A 22,132-nucleotide genomic window follows, 5' to 3' on the forward strand; every position below is an offset into this window, starting at 1 on the left:
CTTCCCCACCACAGGGCACATCTTGTGGTGTGCACCACTCTCTTGATGCACCAACCATCCTCCTGCCAGCAGGGCAGAGATCTGGCCACTCTCTTGATGCACCAACCATCCTCCTGCCAGCAGGGCAGAGATCTGGCCACTCTCTTGATGCACCAACCATCCTCCTGCCAGCAGGGCAGAGATCTGGCCACTCTTGATGCACCAACCATCCTCCTGCTAGCAGGGCAGAGATCTGGCCACTCTTGATGCACCAGCCATCCTCCTGCTAGCAGGGCAGAGATCTGGCCACTCTTGATGCACCAACCATCCTCCTGCCAGCAGGGCAGAGATCTGGCCACTCTTGATGTACCAACCATCCTCCTGCTAGCAGGGCAGAGATCTGGCCACTCTTGATGTACCAACCATCCTCCTGCCAGCAGGGCAGAGATCTGGCCACTCTTGATGCACCAGCCATCCTCCTGCTAGTAGGGCAGAGATCTGGCCACTCTTGATGCACCAGCCATCCTCCTGCTAGTAGGGCAGAGATCTGGCCACTCTTGATGCACCAACCATCCTCCTGCTAGTAGGGCAGAGATCTGGCCACTCTTGATGCACCAGCCATCCTCCTGCTAGCAGGGCAGAGATCTGGCCACTCTTGATGTACCAACCATCCTCCTGCTAGCAGGGCAGAGATCTGGCCACTCTTGATGTACCAACCATCCTCCTGCTAGCAGGGCAGAGATCTGGCCACTCTTGATGTACCAACCATCCTCCTGCTAGCAGGGCAGAGATCTGGCCACTCTTGATGCACCAACCATCCTCCTGCTAGCAGGGCAGAGATCTGGCCACTCTCTTGATGCACCAACCATCCTCCTGCCAGCAGGGCAGAGATCTGGCCACTCTTGATGTACCAACCATCCTCCTGCCAGCAGGGCAGAGATCTGGCTACTCTTGATGTACCAACCATCCTCCTGCTAGCAGGGCAGAGATCTGGCCACTCTTGATGCACCAACCATCCTCCTGCTAGCAGGGCAGAGATCTGGCCACTCTTGATGCACCAACCATCCTCCTGCCAGCAGGACAGAGATCTGGCCACTCTCTTGATGTACCAACCATCCTCCTGCTAGCAGGGCAGAGATCTGGCCACTCTCTTGATGCACCAACCATCCTCCTGCCAGCAGGGCAGAGATCTGGTCCTTCCTCACTTCCAAAGGAGCAGGTCCCAGCCTATCTGCACCAGCCAGGGGAGCCCAGACGTGAACAGGCTGTGGGAACATCAGAAGAGGGGCTGGTGTCCCTTCTGTCATCCATCTGCCAAATGCCACCAGCTGGCTGCTGGCCCCTTGGCCTGAAGGTTGACAGGGAGTATGAGAGGTGGTTGTGGAAAGGTATGGAGCTGCTCCTTCCTTCTTTGGGTTATTGTCCCTTTATTTTTTTCCTAACTGTTGCACAATTTTAGGGCTTTTGTATCTTTTTTTTCTGTTCTTTTTTTTTTCTTTTTGGACAAGCAGGGAAAAGATGTTAGCAGTGATTTAAGGAAACAAAGAAAGAAAGAGACCTCTCTCTTATATATTATATATTAAAAACATTATTACAGGGAATATTTATTTAAGATGATTGCAAAAAAAAAAAAAAAGATATGTTTAAAATTAATAATTATATATTATAATGAATAATAGAACTAAGCCAGGCCCCAGGGAGGTCCAGCTGTTGTCTGTCCAGCCGTAGGGTTGCAGCTGGAGCCTTTCTCTTCTCTTTTGGAGCTGTGGAGCAGTGGGGACCGTGCTGGACTCAGCGGGAGCTTTGCTGGAGGAGGGGAGGTGGGGGTGGGGATGGATGGATTTGGGTTTGTTTCCTTTTCCTTTGTTGGGTTCGGTTTTGTTTCTCTCTTTGGGAACCTGTGGCTGTGAACAGAATGATCACTGCTCAAATCGGATGCTCTGTCTGGGGAGGGCGGTGGGGGGTGGGGTGGGAGTGTGTGGGGGAAAGCGGTCACGGGGTGGGTGCGGGAGGGAGGGCGAGTGTCGAGTTTTATTCTTGGTGTTCAAGTGCAATAAATAGCTACCAACTTCTGAGCATGGAAACGAGTGATGCTCCGTCCCTGCCGTGTCCCAGACCGCCTGCCACCGCTTTGTCCTGCTCTCGCCGCGCTCCTGTCCTCCAGAGCAGCCATCTCTCGTCTGCGGGATGCTGGCTACCCCCGGGCACTGCCCCGCATGCCGCCGGCATCTCCAGGGCTTTGAAGAGGGTTTGATGTCACCCCCACCCCCCCAGACCTGGTTCGCCCCAGGGCAGCCCTTTCCCCAGGAGGCCTTGTAGGTGTCAGGGAGGCACCCCCTGGCGCTGGCTGGGCGGTGGGCACCGAGCTGTAACCCCACCACTGAGTGGCAACAAGAGGGGTTACTTTTGAGGCACAGAACCCCCCCCAGCCGAGCCTAGGGTGGATGCGGGGGGCTCCCGGGGCTGCAGGCTGGTACTCCGGGGAGGGGGCTGGAGACGGGCTGCGGCAGTCGCTGTCCGCGCCCCGCACACCCTGGCCCTGCTGTTGGCGGCTGCTGCTCTGGTTGGGGCGCTCCGCACCCCCCTGCCCTGCCATGTGCCGCAGCCCCAGCAGGTGTCACCACCGGACCGCTGCTGTCACCTCCTGCCCCGTCCCCGGCTACTCATCCCTGCCCACCACCGCCGTGCCCAGGGGACCTGGAACAGCCTGGAAGAAGGCGCTGGGCTCTGCAGGAGGGGAGCAGGGCAGTCCGGGTGGGCAGAGCAGCAGGAAGGGAAGGGGTACCTGGCTCCAGGGACATGGGAAGGTTGGCACTGCTCCTCCGGCCAGGCTGTGGTGCAGGCAGCGATGCACTGCTGGTCCCTGGCTGCCATCAGGGCCTAGGTGTCATGTCCTTTGGCTGTGTCACTGCCCTGGCACCTTTTGCCCTTGTTTTCCCCTTGCCACTACCAGCTTTGATGCCCACCACCTCAGCTCCATCCTCTGCAATGCAACAGTGATGGCAGCTGCCAAGGGATGGCCTCGAGGATCCTGGGATTACAGGAGAGATTCAGGGAATGCAACAGGGCCCCTGAAAGGTAGGAAGAGCTCACAGCTGTGCAGAACCCAGCCCAAGGTAATGTGTTCAGAGAAGGGCAACAAAGGTGGTGAGGGGCCTGGAGCACAGCCCTGTGAGGAGAGGCTGAGCTGGGGGTGTGCAGCCTGCAGCAGAGAAGGCTCAGGGCAGAGCTCATTTCTGTCTACAACTCCCTGCAGGGAGGCTGTAGCCAGGTGGGGTTGGTCTCCTCTGCCAGGCAACCAGCAACAGAAGAAGGGGACACAGTCTCAAGTTGTGCCAGGGGAGGTCTAGGCTGGATGTGAGGAGGAAGTTGTTGTCAGAGAGAGTGATTGCCATTGGAATGGGTTGCCCAGGGAGGTGGTGGAGTCACCAACCCTGGAGGTGTTGAAGCAAAGCCTGGCTGAGGCACTTAGTGCCATGGTCTGGTTGACTGGACAGGGCTGGGTGCTAGGTTGGCCTGGATGATCTTGGAGGTCTCTTCCAACCTGGTTGGTTCTGTGATTCTATGATGTCCATCTCCATGCCCTGGCTTTCCTGGCTGCACCTTGTGGCTGGCAGTGCCCTAATGAAATGCCCAAGTCCATCACCTGCCCCTTCATGCCACGCAGACCCCTGGGTGTGCCCCTCTGCTGGGCTCCTTGGCCAGCACCCACAGCGATGACTGGGCAGCACCGTGACCTCCCGAGGCCTCCTGCTTGGTAAATAGTGTCAAGGTTAGAGCGAGGGATTCATTGGGGCCATAAATGTTTATGGCAGGCCCTCCCCGCTCCCCAGCCGCCACGGCCTGAACTTTCCATCAGCCACCCTTTTACGGTTGGCCTCTAATGATTAACCTGGGGGCTAGCGGACCAAGGTGCCTTCGGCACAGCCGTGCTGCAGAGCCCCGCACAGCCTGAGAGGCTGGGGGAGCCCTGCCGGCTGCAGCCGCCCGAAGGGGATGGCAAAGAGGATGCAGAAAGCTGGCGGTGGTCCTGCAGGGAAAAGGAAGGGCAGAGCCTGAGAGGCTGAGAGAGTCCTATCGATCCTGTGGGCTGCAGCCGCCCGAGGGGATGGCAAAGAGGATGCAGAAAGCTGGCGGTGGTCCTGCAGGGAAAAGGAAGGGCAGAGCCTGAGAGGCTGAGGGAGTCCTATCGATCCTGTGGGCTGCAGCCGCCCGAGGGGATGGCAAAGAGGATGCAGAAAGCTGGCGGTGGTCCTGCAGGGAAAAGGAAGGGCAGAGTCTGGGGCTGGAGGAGCCCTATCGGCCCTGCCAGCTGCAGCCGTGGGAGGGGATGGCAAAGAGGATGCAGAAAGCTGGCAGTGGTCCTGCACAATAAAGGAAGGACAGAGCCAGCCAAAGAGGAAGCTCAGCAATCGTGGGCAGGGTGAGGTGGGTAGGCAGGAGAGGAGAAGTTGTTGGAGCTGGCCCTAAGCTCTAAGAGGGTCAAATGCAATGGCTAAATCTCCTCCAGTGCAGGGAACAGTCATTAAGAAAACACACAGCCTCAAGACCTACCCTGGATGCTCAGCCCATGGTGCTGGATCCAGAGCTGTGTGGTCCAAGGGCCACATGTAGAGTCCAAACCTAGGCCCTGTGTTTTCTGTCTATGCTGGGGGGTTTGTTTTCTTGACCAGGACAGAGATTTGCAGGACAAAGATCAGCAGGACTATGTCCTCCATCCCTGAAAGCCACCCCTGGATGTGGCCTACTTGCATGCTGAGGACCTCCCCCTCCCCTGCCCCAAATAACCCACACAGAGGCCATGTCACACACCCACACACTGCTGCTTTTTTAATGGTGAGCTGGTGGCACATGGGAGAAGGGGCACACAACACCAGGGCAACGGGGAGTGGCAGTGTCAGGTCCAAACAGCCCTGTCCAGGAGCTCACCAGCATCCCCAGGCCAGCAGCATCAGCAGGAGACTGGAGACATGGGCTCTGGGCAGACTACCCCAAAATCAAACACAGGAACTGAACCCAAATCTTCCACCTTTTCCTGGGAAAAGCATCACCCAGCGTTAGGGACAACTTTCAGATCCTCCTCAGGGATGGACATGGGTCCTCCTTGGCATTGGGTCCAGCTAAGCTCTGTCCCTGACCTCCTACACACATGGAGAACAGGTCACCCAACTTCTTCCTTTCCCTCAGCTCACCCCAACCTGAGGAAGTGCCAGCCACAGGGAGGGTGGAAGATCCTGGAGGATCTGCAAGCTTTGGAAGGCCCAATCTGATTCATTAAAAAAGCCTTTTTTTTTGTTGCTGTTTTCTTTCCTTTTTTCCACCCCCATCTTCTGCTAATTGCTTTTATCTGCTCATTTATTAGGTCAGGTTCCTTCAGCAGGACACTGATTAGTGCTGGGTTTGCCTGGAGCACCTCCCTGTGAGCAGTGCAGGGCAGCACACAGCATCCTCAGGGCATGGAGGATAACACAGTCTGTCCCACACGTGTGTGTGGTCACTGGAGTTAAATGTACAGGAACAGAGAACAGAGGAATGCAGAGAACCTTCTCCTCAGCTCCTGCAGCCTGAGCATCCCTGCACAGGGAAAGCAGGGCTGGTGGCAGGAGCAGGACTGCCTGGACACATACACCAGACACCGTCACACGAACGCACAGACTGGTCACACTGAACAGAAACATCTCAGGGGCACTGAGATGGGCAGCAGCTCCATCCTGGTGGGGCCAGGGTGGTGGCAAGGAGACCAGCAGGGTCAGCAGCTCACGACTGCTCCCCAAAGGACCCTCTGAACTGTCCTGAAGTGCCACAGTGCAACCTGTGCAAATTGAGAGGGTGACCTCCCCCTCACCTCCCCCAGTCCACAAGGCGCTGGGTCAGATCACATCATAGACTCCTCTTCCTCCTCGATCTCCCGGTCCACCTCGATGGCCGTGTTCTCGTAGCTGGTGATGCCCCCATACCTCCTCATGTGGACCATCAGTGGCTTGGGGGACTGGCTGCCAGCCAGGCTGGCCACGTACATGCCGGTGCGGTTCTCCTGCTGCGATGGACCCCAGTCCAGGGTGGGCCTGCTGGCTTGCTGCACTCGCTGGGAGGAGGCAGATGGAGGGAGTGTGGGCACCCTGCACCAGCAACCCCCCCCACCCTTCAGCTCACCCATCCCTTCTGGAGGGGAGTGGTGTGCTCTGCCAGCCCCGAAGGACTGGCAGAGCCCCTGCTGAGGAGGAGATGAGGGCAAAAGCTTGTCCTGAATGTCTTTGGGAAGGCAGCTCTGTAGTAACAAGGGATAGGAGGAGAGGAAATGGCCTCAGGCTGTTCCAGGGGAGGTTTGGGTTGGATATTAGAAGAAGCTTCACTGAAAGCGTTCTCCAACAGTGAAACAGGCTCCCTAAGGAGGGAGTTGAATCCCTATCCCTGGAGGTGTTTAAAAGATGCAGAGATGTGGTGCTGAGGGACATGCTTTAACACCAGGCTCGGTAGGGTTGGACTCAATGGTCTTCAAGGTCTTTCCCAGCAGAACTGCTTCTGTGCTGCTTTAAGAGCCCTGCTGTGGGTTGGGGAACTGCTATCATGGAATCATGAACTCAGTTGGATTGGAGGGGACCTTTACAGATCATCTAAAGATCAACCCTCTGTGCAGTGAGCAGGGCTGCCTTCAACCAGATGAAGTTGCTCAGAGACCCATCCAACCTGGGCCCTGGTGAGGGAGTTTTCAGAGGCTACTGTGGTGGCGAGTTAGATTTACCTAGGCAAGGAGATAATCTCCTCCATGGGGACTCCTGGCTGTGCCAGTGTGCCCACAGCTGTGCCAAGCCAGGTCACAGCCAGCAAGTGCTCCAGGTGGAGGTTTGGTGCCTGGGGAGGGCAGCAAGCTCTACTGCCTCTGCTTTTAACAGCCTGTGGCAAGCAGCAGAGCTCAGCTGGGGTTGGGTGGGCTGTGAGCAGCCAGCAGCTCCACAATGTGCTCCTAGGTGAAACTTTCCAGAGGAGGGATCCCATCTGTGCTGCCTGCAGCTGCCCTCCCTGCTCTGTCCTTGCTCCTGCAAGTGGGTACAAAGTCCCATGTGCCCTTGCCCGCCCCACAGGAGGGACAACTGCACTTCCTCATAGGGCAAGGTGTAGCTAGCCTGATTTGGAAGGGGGATACCCACAGGGCTGATGCCTGGCATCACAGAGGGGAATACTGCTGGAAATGCTCTGGGACAGGCCATTTGCAGCATGGAGGCACAGGGACATACAGGATCACAGGTGTCAGAACTTGGAAAGGACCAAAGAGATCATCAAGTCCAACCCCCCTGCCAGAGCAGGACCATACAGTCTAGCTCAGGTCACACAGGAACACATCCAGACAGGCCTGGAAAGGCTCCAGAGAAGGAGACTCCACAACCCCTCTGGGCAGCCTGTGCCAGGGCTCTGGGACCCTTACACTAAAGAAGTTCCCCCTTGTGTTGAGCTGGAACCTCCTGTGCTGCAGCTTCCATCCATTGCTCCTTGTCCTATCCCAGGGAGCAGTGAGCAGAGCCTGTCCCCCCAGCCCTCAGATATTTACAAACATTTATTGAATCCCCTCTCAGTCTTCTCTTCTCCAGCCTAGACAGCCCCAGATCACTCAGCCTCTCCTCATCAGGCAGTGTTCCAGCCCCCTAATCATCCTCGTAGCCCTCCACTGGACTCTCTCCAGCACATCCCTGTCCCTCTTAACTTGGGGAGCCCTACAGAGAGTCTGCAGGCTGGGCAGGAGCTTGTGGCCACTCTTTCATGTTTATGAGGTGTTCCCCAGAAACACTGGGCCCCAACACATCCTACCTCCCACAGGGTCCCTTCTTCTTGGAGCACAGCCACCAGCATGCCCACAGGAATCATCAGGCAGGAGAGGACTCCCATGAGGATGCCCAAGACCTCAGCCCAGGCAGGGAAGCGGTAGCTGCCGTACTCAGAGGGCTGATACTTGACAATGTTGTACACCAGCAAAGCCTGTGGGGTGGGAAGGAAGTGAGGTCAGCCCAGAGCTCTCCCAAGGTCTCCTGCTCAAAAAAAAATACCTGGGGACCACCCAGCAGAATTAGGATGGCCTCTGGAGCAGGAGACACTAGCAGAGTAACTTCTAGCAAGGGGAGGTCATCCAGGGATGCTGGCACCACTGCAGCTCTCCATCGCCACCCAGCACCTCAAGCTGAGCAGTTACCATCATTGTTGCTGGGGATAGGAGCATCCAGCAGGCTCTGAAGTAGGGCCCTGGTTTGAAGCCCAGCATCATGTGGATATCTCTGCAGAACCTCTTCATGCCTGGAGGAAGGAGAGGGACATGGACTCAGTAGGTGTGATCCCTCCCCTAGAGCCAGGTGCCTGTACCAGGTTTCCTTGCACTGACCAGTGGTTTGCATCCTCTACATCAGACATCTCCTCCAGCTAGGAGATGCAGCAAGTGGAGCCCAGCTGGTGGTCCACAGGCTGGACACCCCAAGTACTTGTGGAGAAGTAAATCCAGTGATGGCCAAGAACAAGCAGGAGGTTGGAGCAGAGGTGTTTCATGCTCCAGTGTGAGGCTGCTGGCTCCCCTAAATCCCTTTCTTCACACAGACAGCCCAGACCCACCGTGCCCCTTACCATAGACACGTGTCACCACGAGGCAGGTCGTGATCACCACCACCATGAGACCAAACCCAGCACTGTAGTCATCCAGTAGGACCAGCCAGTACATTCCACCCTGAAGAGGCAAAGCACAACGGCCAACATCCCTGGGACCAGCATCCCAATACATCCCTGCCCATGCCCTCCCACTTTTGGGTTCTCCCTAGCCTCTTTGGGGGCACCAAAGAAGAGAGCTGTCAGGAGGCATCACTCTGCTTCTGGAGTTGGTGCAGGCACAGGAATAGTGCCCTTGGACCTCACTTCCCTGAGAAGCCCAAGCTCATCTCTCTTCCACCTCGCTAGCTGACACGAACACACTTGGCTCTGCAGGCTCAGCCCCTCCCTGAAACGAGGCCCCAGTAGGTGCCCATGGTGCATTCAGCCCCACAGCCCTACCTCAGTTGTGAGGATGAGCCCCATCAGGAAGAGCACAATGCAGATGGCAGCCGAAAAGGAGGCTTTCTTTGGCCGCAGGTAGTAGGGAAACTCATCTGTCACTGCTGTAACGATGGTCTCCATAAAGGCAAACTGCACACAAAGGAGGAGAGGGTCCTCTGAGCCCCCCGGGCTGCCTGGGCACCAGGGCTGGCTCGCTGGACTCTGTCCTTACCTGGCTGTCCAGGCCCAAGGTTAACAGCATGAAGAAGAACAAGAAAGACCAGAATGGAGAAAGAGGAAGCATTGTCATGGCCTGGGGGTACACCACAAAAGCCAGGCCAGGACCTAGGAGAAGCAAAGGACAAGCAGGGTGAAAAGGAGGGGACAGTGATGGGTGTGGGGGGATGGAAGAGAGGAGAGCCCAGAGGAGTGACACTGCAGTAGGGTCTGGCCAAGGCTCTTGCAAGATGAACAGGAGAATTCCTGCAGCAGGAAGCGGAGAGATACAGGAGAAACAGCCTGCTCCTTGCTCAGGCCTCTGTTAGATGTCACTTAGCACTGGTTGATGTTTGCATGGCAGGAATCAGTCCCCTCCCTTCCCTCTCCCTGGCCAGCTAAGCATACACCTTCATCCCTCATGCTGACACCCTCAGGTGCCTTGCATCTGGAAGCAGTGGTCCTCAGTGTACAGAGCAGGGGGCGAAGGAGAAAGGATCTTTGTTTGGCCTCACCTGCTTTTGCCACCTGGTTAACAGGGACCCCAAGCTCCTGGGACATGTACCCCAGAACGGAGAAGATGGCAAACCCTGCCAGGATACTGGTGATGGCATTGCCCAGGGTCACTATGAAGGTGTCCCTGCAGAGGAGAAAGAAGATGCTCTGAGTGTGCCTACTCCTTAGCACCCACAGCAGCGCATGGTGGCTTTGCCAGCCCTGGGTGCCACAGTAAAGTGCATTTCTCCTCCAGGGCCTCTCTTGGTGTGTGCATGACCAGTGTAAAAGGAGTGTGTATCTAGTGACACAGCTCATTTGGAAGTTCCTCCCAAGCTCACTTTCCCCTTTGGAGGGCGTCAGCCCAGATGCCCAAGACCTAGGCCCCCTTTTCTGCTAGTGACCTGCAACAGGTGATGGGGACAGTGCAAACAAGTGTAACTCTAGCCTCAAGTATCCTCAAGTCTTCAGCATCTGCAGCCCAATATGTCTGAGTCTGTTGCTGTGTCTTCATGCTTAGAAGAACTTTCTTCCACAGATGGCTCTGTCCCTCTCGAGCCTGTGCAAGCTGCCAGGTACCTGAGCAAGGAGCAGCGCTGGATGACTGCATGCTGCAGCTCTCACTGCTCTGCCGGCTCTGAGCCCAGCAGCTGAAGTTTTCATGGCTCCTCTCAACCCACAATTCTCACAAGGCAGCAGCTGGTTCCTACCTGTAGATATTCTGATGGAAAGTGTTGTACGAGGCGAAGGTGAGGAGGCCTCCAAAGCCTACTCCAAGGGAGTAAAATATCTGCAGGGCTGCCTCAATCCACACCTGGAGGAAGGAAACAGGTCTGAGAAGAGCAGGGGTTTGGAAATGTCTCCCTGAGGAAGACTGAGTCAGAATGTGCTTACCCAGAGCCCCCAGGACTTCTTCTCCAGCCCTCCAGGCATGCACAGCCCATGAGGCCTTTGCCTTTCCTTGCCAACATGCTCCCCACCCGTAGTGGCTCAGTGGAAGGGCTAATGGGGGTGTTTTAGAACCAGCCCATCATGACATTAAATCCTCTCCTAAAACTAAGTGGTTTCTGCTACCAACACTGCTGACCCAAGGAAACTCCCTGTTCTGCACATCATGAAAAATAAAGCAACCAAATGGGCATCCATCGCCACCTCCTAGCCCATAACAGGGGATGGGCCAACCTGCCCATGGTCCTGGTACCCAGGAGAGGTGGTGTGACCTCCACCTCCTGCATAGAAAAGCAGCACCATGGGCTGGGCCAGGTGGGAAGAGCAGCACAGACAAAGTGTGGAGCAAAGTATTTGCTGAAAAGCAAATACTTTCAGTTTAGCAGCACTCAAGAGAGAGCACTTTGGGTCAGAGGGTGGCCAGAACAGGCACTTGAGTAAAGGAAACACCTCTGTTGCAAGCTGGAGGAGGCAGAAGGTTCATTTTTGTGACTTGGATGAACTGCACAAGGTCCTGCTCACCTTGGAAGACAGCAAGTGATCAAACTGAGGGGTGAGGTAAAAGCGGATCCCCTTCCAGGCCCCGTCCAGAGTCACCCCACGAATGAGCAGCATCATCAGGATGAGGTATGGGAAGGTGGCAGTGAAGTATACAACCTGCAGGAGGGCAGAGCCAGCTGGGAGAGCTGGGAGCAAGAGCACAGCACGAGTGCTCCCCCACAGCCCTCTCCCCAGGGTGGGACACCACATCACCCAGCATCACCCTGCAGGGCTGGGTGGTGTCAGCCCTGTGGTGTCCAAGCCAGCCCCGGAGCAGCCTGTGCTGCTGATGTTGTTTACAGGTCAGACTTCCCAGGTGTGCAGAGAATCCCAGGCACTGGGTGGGCATTGCTGAAGCCTTCCCCCTGCCCAAGCCTCTTCTGTCCAGCCCTTACCTTGCCAGAGGATTTGACTCCCTTTAGGATGCACAGATAGACAATGGTCCAAGAAAGGAGCAGGCACAGACACAGGTTCCAGCGGATTCTCCCAGGATCTCCAATCCCAGAGCTCCCTTGGATGTGTAGGACATACCGGCTAGAGTGTGAGGAGAACCACCAGTGAGCAGCCATGGTGCCTCCCACCTTGGTCCTGAGACCTCTCAGCTCCAAAAAACCTTGTTGAAAACCTCAGCAATGAGAGAGCAACAAGGCACTGGCAGCAATTTGCTAGGGAGAGGGGAGCAGGTCCACCATGCACGAATGAGCCCAAAGCAGAGACCAACCAGTTCAGTTGTGGGATGCATTTTAGTCTAACCTCCCCAGGCCAGCAAAGCAACACATTAGGTCATGGACACCTCCCGCATCCCAGGTACATGATCTCAATAGCTAAGCTGAGGTATCCTTCACAGTTGACCCCAGAAGCCTGTCACTGCACCCACAACATGCACCATGGATGTCCACCATGCCATGAGACCACAGGCTCACAGGATGTTAGGGGTCGGAAGAGACCCAAAGAGATCATCAAGTCCAACCCCCGTGACAGAGCAGGGCCATACAACCTAGCTCAGGTCACACAGGAACACACCCAGACAGGCCTTGAAAGGCCCCACAGAAGGAGACTCCACAACCTCTCTGGGCAGCCTGTGCCAGGGCTCTGGGACCCTTACACTAAAGAAGTTCCCCCTTGTGTTGAGCTGGAACCTCCTGTGCTGCAGCTTCCATCCATTGCTCCTTGTCCTACCCCAGGGAGCAGTGAGCAGAGAGCCTGTCCCCCCCACTCCTGACCCCCAGCCCTCAGATATTTATAAACATTCATTAAATCCCCTCTCAGTCTTCTCTTCTCCAGCCTAGACAGCCCCAGGTCCCTCAGCTTCTCCTCATAAGGCAGTGTTCCAGTCCCCTAATCATCCTCGTAGCCCTCTGCTGGACTCTCTCCAGCAGATCCCTGTCCCTTGTAAACTGGGGAGTCCAAAACTGAAGGCACTCAAGATGAGGTCTCAGCAGGGTAGAGTAGAGGTAAAGGAGAACCTCCCTTGATCTGCTGGACACACTCTTCCTAATACACCCCAAGATCCCATTGGCCTTCTTGGCCATAATGGCACATTGCTGTCCCATGGATGTTACCCACCAGCACTGCCAGGACCCTCTGCACAGGGCTGCTCTCCAGCAGATCACCTCCCAGACTGTACTGGTGCAGGACTCTGCACTTATCCTCATTGAACCTCATTAGGTTCCTCTGTGCCCAGCTCTGCAGTCTGCCCAGCACAGACCCTCATCCCATCCCCATGTTATCTCTGGTTGGATGGCAACCACGTCCCCACAGCTGGTTCAGGCTGACCTCTTTACCTCCAGTACTCCTCACTGGGGCTGACAGTGTTGGTGACATTGACAGGGAAGGTGGTGTTGCCTGCCTTGAGGACGTGGTGGTCCAGGCACAGCTCAGTGTTCCACCAGTTGCCACAGTGCTGCCAGGGCAAGTCACTTGTGAGGGATGCAAAGAGGTAGAAGAGAACGTAAGCAATGATCATATTGTAGTAAATGGCCACCAGGGAGACGATGAGGATGGTGCCCATGCCAACACCTGGAGGAAGGAGAGGGTAAAGAAGGAGTGAGCCATCTCTCTGGTGGAGCACCTCCAAAGCCACAGTCAGACACTGTGGTCTCAGCAGCCACCTGTTTAACCAGGCAGAAGTTCACCTGGTGGCAGAGAGCCTCTTATTGTCACTCTCTGGCCATGCCTTCTCTGGATTGATGATCTACTGCATCTCACAGATGACTTTGCTATAAGTGTTTGATGTGACCTTTCCTGGAGCACTTTACTCTCACCTTTGTCTTCATCAGCCACTGCTTAGCTTTGATGCTCTGCTTAATGATTTTCATACAGTTTCTAGAGCTGGTCATGACATCCAGAGCCTCCAAAGGCTGGCAGATCTCATACCTGTCTTGCAGTTACTAAAGCAGCTAACCCAAAAGTCCATCCTGCCCCACTTTCCCCCAGGATTTAACCTTTGATTCTAATGAGAGCTTTGAGGATCATGGGATGCTACTTCTGGTCCATGCCCTCATCGAGCAGCTGTTCCAGACGTCCTGCAGAGGCTCTGAACTTCACTCACTCACCTTTAAAGAGAGGGCTTATCTTCCAGACAGCCAGTGGCCCGAGGCTGGAGAACTGACCAAGAGACAGCTCCATGAAGAAGATGGGGATGCCACAGATAGCCAGCATGATGAAGTAAGGAACCAAGAAGGCCCCTGTGAAAAGCAAGAAAAGAAAACAAATCCCCAAAATACCCAGAGCAAAGAGTAGGGATAAAGCTCACTCAACACCTGCAGCTCTGAGGGTTCTACACTGCAGTCTGAAGGCAGCAAGAGGCAGCAGCTCACCATTAGCACAGGAGGAAAGGGCTGGGATTCACCTGGTGCTGTGTTTCCCCTCCACTCTCAACTCTCTTTTCTCCTGAAATCTTTCACAAACACAATGAAATCCTCCTATTACTGCTGCAAGTGGCAAGCAATTGCTCTGGGAGCTGTTGAACAAGCTGGGCACTTGGCACCCTCACAACAGGCTTCACGCTGCAAAAGGCTTGCTCATCTCCTTCGATACCTGGGAAGCATTTGCTGACCTCTCTAAGTCCTGGAGGACACGGGTGGTATTCAGCCCAGCATGGAGCTGGAGATGTCTCCAAGGCTATGAGTGCAGAGATGAACTGATGAGTCCCTCCCACAGGTGGGCACAGGTGGTTAATGCCCTACGACAAGCAAGGAGAAGGCTCCACCCCCCAGGAGCAAACGCTGCTTCCTAGCTCTAAGAAGGGCAAGGGACATCTCATCAGAGACACTTCCCACCGGCCCAGCTCAGTGAGGGTGAGACATGGCCCCTCCGAAGGGAGCTCAAGTACCTCCTCCATTGGTGTAAGCCCTGTAGGGGAACCTCCAGACGTTTCCAAGGCCCACACAGTATCCAATGCAGGAGAGGAGGAAATCCAGCCGGCCCGTCCAGTTCCCTCTGTCCTCTGGGCACTCGGAGCCCAGGTCCCCGTCCTGGCTGCTGGGGCTCACCAGGAGCTCTGGCGTCACCGGCTGAGGGAGGGAGCAGGAGATGGGAGAGGGCAGATAGGGGTCAAGGAGAGAATAAAAAGAGGGAACGAAGAGCAGGAGAGAGGGAAGGAGCATCCAGAGCTTGGGTATCAGTTTGTAACACTTAAAACCTTTATTCCTTAGAGACATCCCATCCCAGCATCTCTCTGTGCGTTGCCCTGCTCCTTTTCTGAGCAAGGAATGGGGATGTTCAGTCTGGAGAGAAGAAGGCTCCAAGGTGACCTTGTTGTGGCCTTTCAGTTTTTTAAGGGGGGGCCTACAAGAAAGATGGGGAGGGACTCTTTAGGCTGTCAGGTAGTGATTGGACTGAGGGGAGTGGAACAAGCTGGAAATGGGGAGATTCAGACTGGATATTAGGAAGAAGATCTTCAGCATGAGGGTGGTGAGACCCTGGAATGGATTGCCCAGGGTGGTGGTGGAAGCCCCATCCCTGGAGGTGTTTAAGACCAGGCTGGATGAGGCTCTAGACAGCCTGATCTAGTGTGAGGTGTCCTTGCCCATGGCAGGGGGGTTGGAACTAGATGATCCTTGTGGTCCCTTCCAACCCTGACTTATTCTATGATCCCACATGGCCAGAGCTACAGGATGGCCTCTTCTTCTTGGGCTCTCAAAAGCAAAAAAGCAGCCATCTCCATGTCCCTGAGTTCACAATTCATAGGGAACAACACCTGGGAAGTGGTTGAGAGAGAGGAGCCTGGATTTGGAGGATCAGCCAAGGAATTGTGTGTGTCCCTGCACCAGTGTGCACATGTGCTCAGAGCCTGCAGCAAATCTCCATCCCCCAGGAAATCCAATCTTGCTGGTGAGCAAAGCCCAGCACTGCCTTGCCACAGCCCCTGAGGAAGGTGTCAGCCACCTCCTCTCCTTTCTCTCCTCTTTGTCCTCTCTGGCTGGACCACAGAATGCTCTTACTGCTGGTTCCCATGGAGACGAGGAGCCGTGTTGGTGATGGTGATGGCTGCAGCCTCCCAACCTTCTCATGGTGCTCCCTGCTCGGCCAGCTACCAGAACGACACATGTGCTGCTCACAGCCCAGAGGCACCAAACATGGACACAAACCACAACTGAGCCAATCCACACGGTTTGCAAACCCTTTGAGGGACAGGATGAGCTGGGGCAAGCTCTTCCCAAAGCCAACCTGGAATGTGCAGCCCAAGCAAAGGCATTGCTCTAAACCTCACTATTCAGAGCCATCCCTGCTGGATGCCACCATCACAATGCAAGGGCAAGAAGAAAAAGGTTCAGAAGCACATTCTGAAAAGCCAAAAAGTGACCCAAATATCACACTGTTGCTGTAAAACCTTTGCTGCCTGGCAGCCCTCCTGCAGCTGTCTAACACAGCTCTCCAGCTCAGCAACCTCTCCAAACCATGGCCATGCTTGCTAATTAACCCAGTGCATGCAGTGGGTATGACCCACAGCAACCTACGTTTGTGAGTGGTGAACAGACTGCTCTGCAACATCCCCCCCAAAAAAAAGTTAATCAGCTTAAAACCTGTGTTCATGAAGGTCCCTGCCAGGTGGGGACAGCAGCTATGGGGCCATCGCAGTTTGGTTTTCCCTGCAGCAATGCTTCCCAGTCCCTCACACTGCATGGGAGCTTTGCACTTTCTAAGTGCAAGCAGGGATGCTTGGGAGGTCATGAAATCCTCTCACCTAATTCCTGCACCTCTGCTGGAATCCTAAAGAGCTGCAAGAGGTCACCTGTGGAGCTTGTGTGAACTTACTCAATGCAGGTGCTCATCCATCAGATGTAGCACAGGAATCAGCACAAAACAGAAGGGACAAGCAAGAGCTTTTCCAAAGTGTATGTGGCCTGGTCCCCATCTCAGTCACCCTTTTCGAAGGTCATGGGGTGCAGTTTGTCACCTGTGTCACACTGATGGCCAGCTCCCTCACTGACAACTTTATCTGAAGGTCTGCAGTTTAAAACTGGGACCCCAGGGAGGAAAGCAGAGGCTGCTCTGAAGTTGGACAGACACAAGAACGGTGACATTGTGGTCCCCAACAGGTAGGCTGGGGAGGCACAGACTGGGCATGTTGCTAGAAAACACACACTCCATGACTGCAGTGCCCACCAAATGCCCCAAATTACATCTTTTCCATGGAAATCACAGAAAGCCTGGCCTGCTTGCCTGCCTTAAAATGAATTGCAAAGTGCAGCCTTTGAGGATTCCAGCTCCAACATGTCCCAAATAGCAGAGAGGCACACAGCTCCGTGCTTCAGGCTGCTGGAAACCTCACATAGCGGCTCTATTCCAGCCCTTTTTCAGGATTAATGCTCCCTTTCAGCCTTTATCATAACAGGCATTTTCTCTTGCAGCAGCAGCTGAAGTGCTCTAGTGCTGTGCTTCTGCTCTAGTGCTTTCCACTGTCAACTGGCATCGTTCAACCCCGGCTCCCGCCTTGTGGTTACACACAGACAGGGACTAACAGCTCCTTGGCAACCACATCCTCTTTGAACACAGCATCCCTTTCCATTATTCACCAGAAGATCCTTCCCAAGAAGTCAGCAAAGCAAAGGTCACAGAGAAGAGGCAGCACTTCAGGCTCTGCCAAGAAGGGAGCTGCCTTCTCTAAGCAAATTACCCTGATGCTAATTGTTGTCTGTGAACCAATTCCCTTAAACCAGCCCAAACCTCAGCCACCACCACGAAACCCCAGCCGAATTAAAGTTCCTTTTTTTTTCATCCTGTTTTGCCCTCCATCCGAACTGGCATTCTGGGGTTGTTTTGCCCTGGTTGTGTGCATGGATTTTACACCATGGACTGGGAGGAATGCCACGGGATGCCAGATTTCTCCCCGTGGAGCCGAGCCGTGTGCGAGCACAGCGCGTCTGTAAAGTGTGAGTCACTTTGGGTTAGTTTGAATCGCTTGGGTAAGCTCCTCCAGAGGGAAAAAGAAGAACCAACCAAAAAAAAAAAAACCCAACAGCAAACAGCAGAAAAATTAATTTGGATGGAATATCACTTAGCAAGTGAAGTACTGAAAGCATCTCTGTGGTGTGGGAAGAGCCCCTTTGAAGAGCTGTGCTAACCCCGGGCTCCCCCAGGACGTGCCAGGAGAGGGAGCAAGCGACGTTAGAGCTGGGGCTGGGGATTGTTGAGGCTGAAGGAAACTCATTACAGTGATGTTCAGAGCGCAGGAAGCGTGCAGAGCTGCAAAGGGTTATGCTGCTTCATCTGAAACCCCCAAGGAAGGAGTGGGGAAGGTCAGAGGCTGTTTGTGGCAAGCTGAGGAGAACAGCAAGTCAGGCAGGAGGATGCTACTCAGCAGCCTGACTGGATACGAGGAGGAGCAGCCTGAAAGCTGGCTCCTACCTCTGCCTTCTGTGGGCTTTAGTCCATTTCTACCAAGTAACCCCCAAAGCAAACAAAGACACAAATAAAAACCATCCACTCAGCTCTTCTGGAAATGCTATCACGCAAAGGGCAACCAGAAATCCTTACAGCCTGAGAAAGATCTTCTCTATTAAAGAGGAATTTCCATACATCTGAAGGATGTTTGGTGAGAAGACTGAAACCCCTCAGCTCACCTATGGGATGTGGATCATAACGAGAGGGAGAGGAGGCACCCACCCGGGGCTGAGTGCTGGCTGTGCAAACTCCTCTGTTAGCCACTACCAGCTCCAGGCCAGCCCAGTGCCAGCACTGGGGATGGTGGCTGCAAGGTGCTGGGTGGCTGTGAGCAGGAGGTTCTCCATCTGGAGCTGGGAAAGAGTAGTTTGGGGTAACGAAGGACAGCAGGGCCCTGAGCAGCACTGGGAATGGAGGAAATCACTCCGGAGACATCTGCTTTCCATTCCAACTGATGTCTGTGGGACTAAATGAATTCCTGGATAAATGTTAAACAGGATCCCCAGCAGCAGAGGAATTTGAATGTCTCAGAAAGCCTTTGGAAGGGACAAAGACAACTTTTAATGTGTCTTGCAGTCACCAAGTCATCTGGGAAAGCAATTTGTAGGAAAGAGGAAGAGCCAGATGATGCCTCCAAACAACAGTGGAGGAAGGCAAGTATCCCTGAGGCTGCCAGAGCCAGCAGATAGCTGCTGCCTTTCACCAGGCCACTGCTGCCTTGTTTTTCACATCATATTCCAATATCCTAGGAATTTCCTGGCAAGGATGAAAACTTCCTGGGTTTTCAATTCATCTGAAGGTTGGCACAGGTTGGATTCACCCTGACCTGTGCTTAGTGGGCACAGGACAGAGCCAAAGGGGCTCTGGGTCACTGCCCAGGATCCTCTGGGAAAGGATCACTGGCACCAGCAGTACATCCCCACAAGGGACTGGTGCCTGCCAGCCTCTGCCACCCTGCTACACCATGCCCCTATGAGATAGTTGTGGCTGCCAACCTCTGCCACTCTGCTCCACCATGTTTCCATGTGAGACAGGCAAGAGAAGAGGATCAGTTCCAAATGTGAAGGGCAACAGGACTCAGCTGGTGAGAGCAAAGCAGGAGTGGTGGGGAGTGTAGGATAGGGAAGCCTGAAAGCTGAGCTTGAACAGCTTTCCATTCAGATATAAACCAGGTTTCTAGTTCTGCCAGATGACAAAGGGCATCAGGGGAGTTCAGGGTCCAGCACATTTAAATCCGACAAAGGAGCATTCAAGCCCAGATACAGGTGGGAAAGCCCAGCACAGGGGGAGTCCCTCATCATCCCCCCTGACCAGGCAGTCCCTGGGGCTTGGCAGGAGCAGCATTCCCAAGGTACCGTGCTGTGGGCAGCCAGCTCTGCCCCTGGGTGCCCACACACAACTGCCCAGACAGATAAAACATGAATCATCAACACCAGCACCTGTTTGCAGGGAAGGGATGGGAGATGCCAGCCAGAGTGGGCAGCAAACCGTTCTGCCCACAACCTGAGTCTCCCTAGACTGATAATTGCAGTAAGGTGCGGGATGATGGTTATGAAACTCCCCCCACCTTTCTCCCCACATCCTGCTTCGCTGCCCCCATCCCCACCCCCATCTCCGTTTGCAATCCTGGCCAGGGAAAAGTCTGCTGGTGGCACACGGAGGCTGGCCAGGCAGGGGACTGCAGGACGATGGGCATCATCCCACTCCCTAGCTCCCATCCCTGCAAGGTGGCACCCCCAGTCCCCGGCTCTCACCTTCCGAAGATGCTGCTGCCGAATCTTCTTCATCCCAGAATCCTGTTGCTATGCGCTCTCCGCTCCGGCACTTTCCCCTCTCGCTTTCTCCGGCGATAGGGAGGGAGAAGGGGGAGCCGCTGAAGCGATAACAGACAAGGAGGGGGTGCCGCTTTCCGGGGCGGAGGGAGGTAGGGGGACGGGGGGGAGCAAGGCTGGAGAGAAAGGTTGCCTGGAGTTGAGGATGGCTGCGTGCTGAGCAGCGAGGGAGGAGGGAGGGCTCTCAGCAGGCTGGGGAAGGGCTGTCTGTCGAACTCACCCCTGCTGAGCCTGGGGTCCGGGACCTCAGCCCCCGCGCCCGGGCAGCGAGGGGGAACGGCTGCTGCCTTACTCATGCCATGAATGCATCAGGTCTCCATAGGGATGGGCCCGAGTTGGCAGGCACCCTGCCGCTGGTCACCCCAGGGGCTTCCACACGCTGCAGGCAGCAGCAACTGTGCAGGTGCAGAAATCAGAAGCTCCCAGCACCTTTCTGGCTCTGAGTTAATTTTCTTATTGCAGGGTGCAGCTGGAGCCTATCAGGTCAGAAGTGACTTCTGGCTGTGCTGCCTGAGCCCAGTTCCTAGCCCAGGGCAAGGAGGTATTCAACAATCCCCAGTCCCTTTGGGTCAGACCAGTGTGTCCCACCATGCTGGGGACAAGAGCAGTTGTCAGGCAGGCCCAGGGTGAGTCCAGCATATCATGGATCCAATGCTGGAGCACAGGTCATGTCTCCAGGCTTCAGATACACCTGTTGAGTCAGCAGTGTGACCCAACAGCCCCAAAGCCCAGGGAGACAACAGCTTTTCCCCACCGTGCTCTGTTAAATCCCCAGTGAGGTGTCAGAGAGCTGATCTGTGGCTTCTCCCACTTCTACTGAGGAAAATGTCCTCTCTGGGGGACAGCCACACATGCTGCAGGGTGAGTGTGGTACTAGGAGAGCTGCTGTCTGCCTCAGGACCCTTAGTAATGCTTCTTTCCCTTTATAATGTCCTCTTGTCCTTCATTTTCTTCCTAGACTATGCCCTTCAGGGCATGTGCATCTCTTTTCCTTCCAACTGCCCTACAGCCTGCCCCAGACCTGTCCCCAGCTGCTTTGCTCAGGTTTAAGGCTGAGCAGGCAGACCTGGGCATGTGGAGGACAATGTCAAGGCTGGAACTGGTCAGACCCAGCATGCTAGGTGTGAGAGCAGACGTCCCTGCCATCTAATGACAGTGGTAGTGGTGTTCCTCCAGCTCCCCAAGCACTGCTGCAAGTTTGCACCCAAAAGGAAGCAGATCCTGAGCATAAAGACAGGTTTCTGCAGACTCCTACATGAGCGAGTGGCTCAGCATTTGCACAGGGGGTCAGCCAGAGCTAACATTTACTCAGATTTCCCAGTGGGAAAGGAGGAAGGAGCAAACTACATAACCCAACAAATATCTTTTTTAGCACACTCAGCTTCCTGAAAAAAAAACCCAACCACAAAACAAGTCTTTGGGAATTCACCTCAATCTAGATTTCACCTCCCTTGGGCTTATCCATCACTTCTCCCTCTCCTGCCGTCCTGGTGGGTAGTGCTGAACCTGGAGCTGGCCAGGCTGGTGACCAGGGACGTTAGACACTATCCCAGCCTCACCCTTCCTGCTCAGCACTGGCATGCTTTTGTGCTTGTGTGATCTGCATCACCCCTTCGGTTTTTTCCCTTGGGATCCACCTAAAGAGAAGTGCTCCATGCCCAACTCCCTGGCATGGGAGCAGAGCAGCTGGTGTCACCTTGTTACAGCTGCCCCAGCCCCTCATTGCCAACATGGATTGACCCCTGCACAAACCACCCAGCCTTCCCCAGGTGGACTTCAAGCCCTGTCTTCTTGTCTCCAGAGCAGGACTTACCAGCAGGGCTGACATTACCCTGAAATGTCCATGGGGATAGCAGTGTCTGGACCTTCTTTTTCTGGTGTAGTTGGTGCTGCTCTAGCAGCTCACCATCATTTGGGGATGTCCAGGAGCAGACTCCCCACCTTGGGAATCCAAAGTGCTCCAGCATCTCATTGCAGAGCTGTCTTGAGTCTGGTATCACCCCAAAGCTCATGAGAGATCCCTCTCATGGAACAGCACCCAGTGGCAGCAGTAGGAGACAGAGAGGTGTTCCTGTGGGGAGCAGTGCACCCCCAAACCCCAGAAGAGGTCAGGCAGAAGACTGTGGTGTTGCACAGCTGTCCCTGTGCCCAAATCCCTGAGCACCAAGAAGCACACATGGGACCTGGAAGCACTTTCTAGCAATCTTTGCCTTCTCCTACCCCTGAGC

At 54.9% G+C, this 22,132-nt stretch overlaps 1 protein-coding gene across 1 annotated transcript; it reads right to left on the reverse strand.

Annotated features, from left to right (window-relative positions):
* Positions 1 to 4,783: 4,783 nt before the first annotated feature.
* Positions 4,784 to 20,287, reverse strand: SLC6A7 (solute carrier family 6 member 7). The gene is made up of 14 exons (XM_064162071.1): positions 19,827 to 20,287; positions 14,519 to 14,699; positions 13,740 to 13,871; positions 12,969 to 13,203; positions 11,580 to 11,718; positions 11,167 to 11,301; positions 10,407 to 10,510; positions 9,717 to 9,841; positions 9,218 to 9,330; positions 9,004 to 9,135; positions 8,584 to 8,683; positions 8,162 to 8,262; positions 7,783 to 7,950; positions 4,784 to 6,064 (listed from the first exon to the last, which is right to left on the reverse strand). The coding sequence occupies exons 1-14, from the start codon at positions 19,857 to 19,859 to the stop codon at positions 5,855 to 5,857; spliced, it is 1,908 nt and encodes a 635-aa protein (XP_064018141.1). The 5' UTR covers positions 19,860 to 20,287; the 3' UTR covers positions 4,784 to 5,854.
* Positions 20,288 to 22,132: the final 1,845 nt, after the last annotated feature.

This window comes from Pogoniulus pusillus, chromosome 22 (assembly GCF_015220805.1).
Source record: "Pogoniulus pusillus isolate bPogPus1 chromosome 22, bPogPus1.pri, whole genome shotgun sequence".
Taxonomy (NCBI): domain Eukaryota; kingdom Metazoa; phylum Chordata; class Aves; order Piciformes; family Lybiidae; genus Pogoniulus; species Pogoniulus pusillus.

Excerpts from the sequence above, each read along its gene's own strand:
- SLC6A7 (XM_064162071.1), bottom strand. The coding sequence starts at position 19,859 with ATGAAGAAGATTCGGCAGCAGCATCTTCGGAAG. Across the intron at positions 14,700-19,826 it reads GGCAGCAGCATCTTCGGAAG|CCGGTGACGCCAGAGCTCCT; the intron begins GTGAGAGCCGGG and ends TCCCTCCCTCAG. Across the intron at positions 8,684-9,003 it reads GGCTCATCCTCACAACTGAG|GGTGGAATGTACTGGCTGGT; the intron begins GTAGGGCTGTGG and ends TTGCCTCTTCAG.